Source organism: Musa acuminata, chromosome BXJ2-5, assembly GCF_036884655.1.
Source record: "Musa acuminata AAA Group cultivar baxijiao chromosome BXJ2-5, Cavendish_Baxijiao_AAA, whole genome shotgun sequence".
NCBI classification, from domain to species: Eukaryota; Viridiplantae; Streptophyta; class Magnoliopsida; order Zingiberales; family Musaceae; genus Musa; species Musa acuminata.
The window spans coordinates 45491779-45501959 of NC_088342.1; the positions used below are offsets into that span (position 1 = coordinate 45491779).

A 10181-nucleotide genomic window follows, 5' to 3' on the forward strand; every position below is an offset into this window, starting at 1 on the left:
AATCATCCAATTGTGCGATCTCCACCGCTCGTCAGACACCTCATCTCGATCTCATCGCCGATCTAAACTAATCTCACGTGGACACTTGGATGTGAGGTTGAGATGTGGAATTGGAGGATTCCAATTCTATCAATGAATTGGAGAGAATCAATCCAGTACCCTTTTTTTAATTTGATGGATTTTTTTTATTTACAACCTCTTACTTAAAAAATAATAAAATATTATTTTATTATAAAAAATATTTTTCATCTTCTTATCATTGATTTTTAGATCGTCCCATTTGATTTGATTTTTTTATTATTTCATATCACCAATAATGAAAGATACACTAATGATTAGAGGAAAAAATAATAATAATGGAAAGAAGGAGAAGAGAGAATAAAAAGAATGAAAATTTTATTAAAATTAAATGATAATTTGATGATATTTATGTTTATTTATAAAAATGTTTTCTAAAAAATGTAAATTAATTTTATGATTCAAAGATGATTAATAAATACTATTTTATATATTTTATGATTCAAAGTAAATTTGAAGTTCTTAGAGGGTATATATGGAAAAGAAATTGGGGCACTAACAACACTAATATGTGCGTCCCATAATATCTGAAACCCCCGACGCCTCTTTCCTCCGCTCCTCTCCTCTCCTCTCCTCTCTCTCCTTATCTTCTCCCTCTTCCTCTCCCTCGCTCACTACCAATCAATGGCGGCAGGGACGGCCTTCAAGCCCATATCCATGGCCGAAGGCCTTCTTCCCTACCTCCCGGCCGCCTTCTTCTCTTCCAAACCCACTCTCGCCCACCTCCCATTGCTCCGCTCCTCCAGGCCCTTACCCTTCCTCCACCTCTCCTGCTCGCGCTCATCTTCATCGATCTCCCTTAGAAGGAAGCTCCCTTTGCTCCCCCTTGTGGCCCAGACTTCCGACTGGGCTAGCCAGGAGGAGGAGGAGCAGGAGGCGAGCGAGGTCGAGGACCGCGGTTTTGGCTTGGAAGGGTTCGACGAGGGGGATGAACCTGGGCTCTCGGAGTTGGAAGGAGAGGAGGTGCAGGCGGAGGACAGTGGGGTGGTCGCCCAGGGGGAGGGCGAGTTTGTCGAGGGAGAAGAGGAGGAGGAGGAGGAGGAAGCTTATGTCGAGCCACCCGAGGAGGCTAAGCTCTTCGTTGGGAACCTCCCCTACGACTTCGACAGCGAGAAGCTCGCGCATCTCTTCGAAGAGGCTGGCGTCGTCGAGGTCGCCGAGGTAGAAGAACAAATGGGACCTTTTTAGCCTTTTTTGTTGTTGTTGCTTTGTGGTGCTTTTGGGTTCTGATAATAGGAGTGGATTGTCTCGGCCATGCTTGTGGATACGTAGGTGATATACAATCGACAGACAGATCAGAGTCGTGGGTTTGGATTTGTGACCATGAGCACTATTGAAGAAGCAGAGAAAGCCGTGGAGATGTTCCATCGTTATGTAAGTTCTCTCCATAATGATTAAGTGGGAAGTTTTCTTCCTTGTTTATTGGATGGGAAACTTCTTTACGTGCGTACTCACAATGGTATCCTTTTGGAAGTATCAAGGAAAACATGAAACAAATCTTTATGGTGATTCTAACTCTATATTTTTGTTGCTGTTGTGTTATTCCATCTTGATTGCATCATTTAAAATATACATTTACCTGGTGTCCTAATAGTTTCATTTCAATTATATGAATCTTGTCATGTACAGTGAAGTTGGTTTAGCATTTTTCTGTCTTGGTCTTAGTTGCTTGAGTAATTATTAAAATATTGTTCTTTGTTTCCTGTGGAAAAGGGAGAATCATTTAGCCATTTTTTCTGTTCAATACTTGAATTAGGTTGTACTGGACATTCTCATAAAAAGTTTCCAACTGAGTTCCTGACATTATAATCAATGTAATATGGTTTAAGTTGCTTAAGAAATGAATATGAATGACAATGACAGCAGATATTAGCATTATCAGATTGCCACTCTGTTCCTTTTTTAGAGATTATATGTTTTGTATATATACTTGTCATTTTTCTTGTTTATGTGGGTTCCTTTTTAGTGAATGTAAGTTTTTTATGTGTATATGTCATTATGTCATTCTTGTGGAGCTGGAGCATATTCCAGTTTGTTTATGTGTTTTCCGACTTGTAGACAGTGTAACGGATGATTTTAGATGTTCATTTGTGCATTGCGACAGGATTTTAATTTCTTTGTTGGACATTCGAGGAAGTCTTTCTTAAGTTGCATAGTCTTTATTTGTCTAATGTTTTCCTTAGCAGAAAAAAATAGCTTAAAACTCCAATTCCTTTTGAAGGATAGTTCTAAGAAACTATTAATGTCGGATTCCTACTTATGTAATTGTTTAGAGTAAATCTACATGGGTGATTTCAAATTTTTGTATATCTGTTTGGAAAATAATTTGATTAATATCCATTGAGCTGTTCAATTATACCATAAACCCAAATTTCAAATCCAATTGACCCCTAGTTAATAAAACTGAAACTAGTGGAAGTTAGTAAAACTAGACTGTAACCAGAGCTTGGTTCAATTAAAACTTAAACAAGTCTAGCGAGTTTGAACTAATCTACCGGAGTTGAATTGCATTAAAGTTGAACCTTGAGAACTTTTGGTTCATGTGCTACATATTGACAGTGAACCATGACAGATATACGAATACATGGTTTCATAGTTCTCAAGTGGCTAGGTGTCAACATGCTTAAGATTCCATGGTTGAAGAGTTATTTGCAGAAGCTAGGTTGAATCATTTAGGATGTTTGTAAACCAGACAGAACGATAGGTAAAGCATTGGTCCTTACTTCAACATTAGGAGTACTGCATGATGAATATAAAACGGCTAAGGATATTCAAGGCAGATAACAAAGTGGGTGTCATGAGGCCAAAGTTGGCTATTGATATTATTTATAATTTATTTTATTTTATGAAGTTGAGTAATTTATTTTACCAAGTACGTTGGCAATATATTGTAGAGTTTTCCATAAAGGTTTCCTGTTAACTAAGATAGTGGGATACTTAAAAATTTGTTATAGGAGTTCTGCATTGGGTAACGAAAAAAATATGGAAATGTAAGATGATGTTTCACAACCCTCGATGTCATCATCAACAAAAATAACACTAGATTTTATCTATAGTTTAAATGCATGAATAACAGCTTCTTTCCTTAAAGATCAGAATGAGATGGTGTTTGATGAACCATTAAAAATAACAGCTTCTTTCCTTGAAGATCAGAAAGATCAGATTACTGTTTCCTTTTTTATCTCTAATCACCTAGGAAACTGTATCAAACTGAAAGAAAAATAAGCTCTACAACGGCATGACTTGAGGAACGTGGTTATCCAATCCAAAGCACATCAACCATAAGTAGTAGAAGAATTGGTTTACACCAATAATGGGGCTACTATGGCCACTATGTCACTTGCCTTGGCTGCTACAGAGCGTGCTATGGCCACTGTCATGGTTGCTTCAGTATGTGTCATGAACCTGAACACCATATTAGTCTGCCATAGCATTGAGCACTTTCGCTGTCTTAAGATTGCCATACTATGGTACCGCATCATGGCCCTTTTTCTATAACATTGATAAATTTCTTCTGCTTTTTAATTCTTTGATCACTTAAAAACATGAAATAGTTCACAAGAATGAACTATTCCCCTGGTAAACTGCTCTATTTGCTGTATCTTAGGAATTTTACTAGTTAGAGATCTTCTTTAATTATTCAAACCACTAGCAGTACAGGCAGGATAATTGAGTTCAGGTATACTTTGTTAGGAAATACTTACGATGACCAGATTACATCTTGGTCAGGTTAGGAAGTGCGTCATCTCTCTCTATGTATATTGTATGAGTGTAGTTAAGACCCTGGGATGTTTCTCTTTCTTGTGAACTAAAAGTCCTTGCCTACCATTTTTGCTCTGCAAGAGAAAATTATGATTTTGACTAGTGTATGAATATGTTGCTAATTGCCTCTCTTTCATGCTTTGACTGGCATGAAGTGGTTCTTAATCCTGTCAAAGCAGCAATTTTTGTTTTCTTATTATGGTTAAGTTTTTAACTCTTAACTCCTTTTCTATTTTGGAAACAGGAAGTTAGCGGCAGGCTTTTGACTGTAAACAAAGCAGCTCCTAGAGGGGCTCGTGTGGAAAGACCACGGGAATTTGAGCCTTCTTTTAGAATCTATGTCGGCAATCTGCCTTGGCAAGTGGATGATGGCCGCTTGGAGCAAGTATTTAGTGAACATGGTAAAGTATTGGATGCAAGGGTGGTATATGATAGAGAGACTGGACGGTCACGTGGTTTTGGCTTTGTAAAAATGGCATCACAGGCTGAAATGGATGATGCAATTGCCGCACTTGATGGACAGGTGAGTCCATTTAATTTGGCGTGCTGTATATGCGATGTTTATATCTGCCAAGGTAGAACCAGGGTGCAAAGCCTATTTCTTGGTCTTATGTAACAATAGGGAAAGTATAAAATGTTCTGAACCGAGAATATATTTGATGTTCTATATATTTTTTTGCTCATCTAGTAATTATTGCTTTCTTGATGTTAACAGAGTATGGATGGTCGAGCATTAAGAGTTAATGTTGCTGAGGAGAGGCCAAGAAGCGCTGCCATCTTTTGATAACGGAAAAACCGACTCTCTTTATCTGACAAATTGTCGACAAGATCAAATTACTTTCACATGAGTTCTTTTGTCTACTTTACTAGCTTGTGCCTTTGGTTCTTTCTCTTTTCTCGTTACTTCTGCTGACTATTCGGGCGACTATTACTGGGCAAAGATGTGATTACTGTATGTTTCGCTACAATTACAGTTTAATGGTTGTAAGACCAGGTGGATATTCAGGATTACTGGATAAATACTCTTGTCATTGACACCATAATGTCATTAGTTATGCTTGTTGTTTTCCGATTAATTCTAGTTTTAGGAACAATTTCTTAATTGTCAGGTTTCAATCCTCAATTGCAGCTGTGGATAATGAGGGTTGCTGATGGCTTAATGGCAAACTATAATTGCACTTATTTAGGTTAATTTCATTCTTTCCTGAGTTTAATTTCTCCTAACAAACACTCCACCACTTGATCATGATTCACTTCTTTGCTGATGTCAGTTTCTATTCCTTGTTGCAAAAGCAGCAGAAAGGTATCCATCGGTTGCTTCCAGCACCAAACAATCAAACACCTGTCACCAGTGGGCAAGAGATGGATTTAGCGGAGTATTAATGATTCCTACTGACACTGCTGAAAAGGTTAGCATTTGACACAATCTGTGGTTGTAACTCTCACAATGCAACTTTTAGTAGCTTTTACCTGTGGATCAAACAAAGACTAGAAACAGCCTAATAAACAAGACATCAAGCTGCTACAGTGACTTGGGCTTAGAAGAACTCGTTTGTATCACAAGAACTCCCCACCACTGTCATGAGTTCATCAAAGATGCTGACCATCATGCATGAGAACCACAGCCCTTGTTTCTCTGAGTACATTAAGGATATGTCATCAGATACACCAACTACCAAGCTGTTTAATCATAATGCACAAGATAAAAATGTGGTATGTTTGTAGGTAGAACTACAAAGCCAGGGTTGAACATGCAAGAAATTGCTTCAATTCAGAAGAAACATCATTCAAGCATTGATGATTAAGAGATTCAACATTCTATAAGATTAGGATGCTGCTTGCCTTGACATGAGAAAAAACTTAAACCTTACACCGCAACAGTGCGGCAATGATGAAAAGATTCTCATGGCTATTCGAGTTTCATGGCCAAAGAATCAACCAGAGAAAGGGGATTAAATAAACTGAGTCCTATTGTCTTTGTTGTCATCGAACCCAATGAATCGACAACGACAACATTCACCACCGTTCCCTAGAATTTGACCTGAGATGGCTGAGAAAAATAGAGAAAACAATAAAGTGAAGATTAGAAAATTGGATAAATGTAGTGACTCAAAAACTAATAATGCTGTGCAATTGGATTCTTGATATGAAATGAAAACCACCATCAAGCAGGATGTATCCTTCTTCCAAACAATATATAGTGCAACTAGCTACTGAATGGACAATCTTTACTTGTCTCAGTCTAAAAACCCATAAATATAGACTGAATGATTCTGAAAACCACAACATTCCAGAAAAGCACATGAAAAAAAAGGAAATCAGATAATCTTCTGGAGCATGTGATCAGTTCCTAATTATCAATGAAAAATATCTAGATTTACCTATCTCTCTTCTTTACTATTTGCCTAGGTTTTCCTAATGTCTTAATATAAGCTTCGGTATCAGTATTTTTCTTATATACTAGATCATTTTATATTAAGATCTTGGTGACTTATGAAATCTTGTTTTGAACTCCTGACATTATCAAATACTTATATTTTTTATTAATATTAAGTTTATATTTTGTGAATGAGATTGCATATCTAAGAATAATGAAGAAAATATGCTAAAGAAGAGATCAATTATCTAAAGGTGTTGAATAAAAAGACTTGAGGGATTATCTTCTACGGAATTATCTAGGCTTGATAAGAAAATAACAAGGTAAAAGATCTAAAGCTTCTAATGCTCTGTTGGATGATAATATTTTCTTTGGTGAAAAAGCCACAATCAACAGTAGACCATGATCAGATGCTGACCCGAGTGATACATCATCTACAAAACCACCATCTCGGTCTGATACATCGAGTTTGTTAAGCCGACCACAGACACGTGATGAGACTGGAGATGCATGAGAAAAGCCAATGACAAGAGAGGGTTTCAAGGTCAGTTATGGCATTATTGAATTTGTTGACAGACCACAATCGCATGGTGGGAATAGAGATGCATGAGAAAAAGCCAATGACATGCGAAGGTTTCAAGGTGGGAGGAATAAAGACTTCCTTGACAGAAAAAATAGAGATAGGTTCATTATATATTCCATATTTGAACTTGTGTTGCTATTTTTTTGTTTCTTCTTTCTTTGCATCTTGCTTGGTATAAAGGTAAACTAAAACATAAACTGACCACTTCACTGCAAACTGAACCAGCCATCCTGAAAGTGAATTTGGTCATTTCCGTTTCTTAATATAATTGCACTATAGCAGTAAAATCTTGAAATGTAATAAAATATACTCTCTTTAAAATTGCACTATGGCAGCAACACGGTCTCCCGACACATGTGAATCTCACAGCTAGGCTGCAAATAAAGCACTTTCAACTCAGTAGAAAATAAACTAAACCCAACCAACCCTTTGAATAAACTGAACCAAATTAATCAAATAGTGACAGTTTCAACCAAAAAAATGCTCATTCTTATAACTAAGACCTAATAAACTGGTATGGATCACATGATTGATAATCTACTCTAAGAAATCTATAAAATTAATAGAAATATAATAAATTATAGATTAAATGCAAATAATAATTTCTTATTAATTAATTCTTATTTCTAGACTTAAAATCAAAACCAAATGTAATGTAATGTTGGCAGGTCACAATCGTCATCGATAATTGATTCTCTATAGGCAAAGGAAGAAAGAAACAAAAAAGGCCAGCAACATAAGTTAAAATGTGGAATATATAATTCACCTGTCCCCGTTTCTTTTGTCAAAGAAGCCTTTATCCCTTCCATGTCGAAACTCTCGTCTGTCATTCATTGTCTTTTCCCATGCATCTCCAATCCCGTCACGTGACTGTGGTCTGTCAACGGACTCAACAAACTCGATGCTCCTAGAACCATCAGACATACCAGATCGAGATGGTGGTCTTGTGGATGATGTATCACTCCGGTCAGCACCATGTCCCGGTCTAATGGTTGTGGCTTTTTGACCAAATCGAACCTTGTCATTCAACAAACGCGTTAGATCCTCTAGATTTTTTGCCTTCTTTGCTATTTCCTTATCAAGGTTGGATAATTCTTCAGAAGATAATCCCTCAGGGTTTTTTTTCGATGTCTTCAGGTAATTGATCTCTTCTTTTAGTAGCTTTTCTTCGTCAGTCTCAGATCTGTTATCCCATTCACAGAATATAAACTTAATGTCAGTTCAAAAACATAAAAGGGGAGAACAATGCTTTATAATGTTAGAAGTCAAAAACAACAATTTCCAAGTCACCAAGACCTTAACATAAAACAGATCTGAACCATATAAAAGAAATGCTCATATCAAAGTTTATGTGAAATCATTAAGTACCCTAGGAGAAAAAGAGTGATAGGTAAAAGTAAAACTAAATATATTTCACTGATAATTAAGAACCCCGATACCAAATATATTTCACCGTAAAGCCATTGAGAACCCTATGCAGAACTAAAAATTCCAGGTGGGAAATTCAAGTGACAGTCCAGTCAAAGCCCTAAGAGCAATATAACTTCATATAGACAATGCCTACAAAGTGGAAGCTCTAAACCCTGCATCGACAAGAGCGTCGTGCATTAGACGATGCCTATGAGTCAAATGCAGAGTCAGATGGCAGTTTGCATAAAACATGCAATTTTTTTAAAAAAAGCAAAGCATATAGCATTGCAACCAGAAATTGACCGAATTTGGAAACAGCAAGGCATAATAATTACAAATTATAGCTAGTTAAGAAACCATTTAAATTGAGAAAACAAAGAATCTAAACCTTTCCACACTCCGATGCTCCAGCTCCCTGTCAATTTTCCTCCAATCTATTCCCTTTTCCTGCAACAGAACCTCCCGGGGCTTTGCATTTCCAAACGGGTTCACCCTCGGTCCATGTTTAACTATTACCTCAGCTGCAGCAGCTCCTGATTGCAATCCCGGACTCACAGGCCTGCTTGATTGTGCACTAGAAGGTCGGCTAGAATGTGAACTAGCAGGCCTGCTGGTCTTCTTGATCTCAATCTCAGAGTCCATGCTCCTCCAGTCCAATCCTTTCTCTGCCAAAACGTCCTCCCTAGGACGCGCAGCTCCAAAAGGGCTTGGCCGAGTCCTCGCAGGCTCGCTTGGTGCAGCAGCATCCCTCTTTGGTGGATCTAAAACAAGTTTTTGCCTCCCTTGACCGTCCTGTATTGCTCCTTCTCTACTCGTTCCCCATCGATCAGAACCAGATAAAGCACGAGAATCCCCAAACCCTGAGCCAAAGCCTGGGTACTTGGATGGGAGTGGCTTCTTCGCAGTTGACCAGTGACCTACCTCATCAGCCCTAGATGAACTGCCATCACCCAGGAAGCTATAGGAATCACGCCGCCTACCCTCAGTCAGCGGAGGAACAAACGATTTCTTTCCAATGCCCCAGTTATCGACTTCATCGGCTCTAGATGGCTGGTCAAAATCAGAAACCCTAGCAGGCAGACCCCTCCGTTGCTCGTCATCGAAACCACCGTAGCCCCTCCTTCCACTACCGGCGCCGCCCCACGAACCATCGCCATCGCCATCGTCAGCCCTACGGCCCGGGAATCCTCCGCGGGGGCCACCTCCGCCACCACCACCATACGTCCTGAATCCGCCGCCAAGTCGACCGTACTCGAGCTCCTCCTGCGATCGTTCCCTGGGACCGGTGGGGAGGTCGAGCTTCTCATCGGGGGTGAGACCCTTCGACTGGAAGGACAGGTCTCGGCGGCCGCTGCCGGCTCCACCGCCGAAGCTTCCCGCGGCAAACTGTGCGTAGGACATAGCGGTGGGCTTCTTCTTCTTATGCCTCGAGGAGGCCGCATCCTTCAGACTGGGGAAATTCTGGTCTGGCTCACTGGCGACGTGAGAGCTCACCGGAAGCGGCTCCTCCGCCTGCCTCTCGCGCTCCTCTGCCTCCGCGCGCTCCGCGTCGAGCGCCCACGCGCCGACGCCGCCCCACGCCTTGGACATTCCTCTCCCGACCCGATCGTTAGGGCTAAGGTTTGGATCGAGAGAGAGAGAGAGAGACTTAGGGTTCCTTCGGGGAAGCCGAGGACAGCTACCGTGTGCCGGAGGAAGGAGGCACTTCGCTATCGTGCACCGGCTGAAGGCAGTAGTGTCAGATGCCGAAGACCGTCACCGAGGGTAACAATAACAACAACGATTGCGTCTCGCACACCAAATTCTTTTCCTTCGTGGAGATTTAAGAAAGGAATGCTGCCGTTATTCCCTTGCCAGCTCATTTCGGATTTAATATTTAAGATTAATTGTCAAGTATTTTTAAGATTTATATATTTCTTTTAAAGGCCAAAATTCTTTTTTTTAGAAAACAAAAAAAATATTTTAGATTAA

At 39.6% G+C, this 10181-nt stretch overlaps 2 protein-coding genes across 2 annotated transcripts; one reads left to right on the forward strand and one right to left on the reverse strand.

Annotated features, from left to right (window-relative positions):
- The first annotated feature begins 597 nt into the window (after window positions 1–597).
- On the forward strand, window positions 598–4909 carry LOC103986419 (28 kDa ribonucleoprotein, chloroplastic). Its single transcript, XM_009404435.3, has 4 exons — window positions 598–1239; window positions 1351–1452; window positions 4085–4363; window positions 4556–4909. Exons 1-4 carry the CDS (start codon window positions 703–705, stop codon window positions 4622–4624), a joined length of 987 nt encoding a protein of 328 aa, XP_009402710.2. The 5' UTR covers window positions 598–702; the 3' UTR covers window positions 4625–4909.
- Window positions 4910–5601: 692 nt separating this feature from the next.
- On the reverse strand, window positions 5602–10014 carry LOC103986417 (eukaryotic translation initiation factor 4B1). The gene is made up of 3 exons (XM_009404434.3): window positions 8599–10014; window positions 7567–7983; window positions 5602–5890 (listed from the first exon to the last, which is right to left on the reverse strand). Exons 1-3 carry the CDS (start codon window positions 9798–9800, stop codon window positions 5857–5859), a joined length of 1653 nt encoding a protein of 550 aa, XP_009402709.2. The 5' UTR covers window positions 9801–10014; the 3' UTR covers window positions 5602–5856.
- Window positions 10015–10181: the final 167 nt, after the last annotated feature.

Excerpts from the sequence above, each read along its gene's own strand:
- LOC103986419 (XM_009404435.3), top strand. The coding sequence starts at position 703 with ATGGCGGCAGGGACGGCCTTCAAGCCCATATCCATGGCCGAAGGCCTT. Across the intron at positions 1,240-1,350 it reads GCGTCGTCGAGGTCGCCGAG|GTGATATACAATCGACAGAC; the intron begins GTAGAAGAACAA and ends GTGGATACGTAG. Across the intron at positions 4,364-4,555 it reads TTGCCGCACTTGATGGACAG|AGTATGGATGGTCGAGCATT; the intron begins GTGAGTCCATTT and ends TGATGTTAACAG.
- LOC103986417 (XM_009404434.3), bottom strand. The coding sequence starts at position 9,800 with ATGTCCAAGGCGTGGGGCGGCGTCGGCGCGTGGGCGCTCGACGCGGAG. Across the intron at positions 7,984-8,598 it reads GAGCATCGGAGTGTGGAAAG|ATCTGAGACTGACGAAGAAA; the intron begins GTTTAGATTCTT and ends ATGGGATAACAG. Across the intron at positions 5,891-7,566 it reads GACAAAAGAAACGGGGACAG|CCATCTCAGGTCAAATTCTA; the intron begins GTGAATTATATA and ends TATTTTTCTCAG.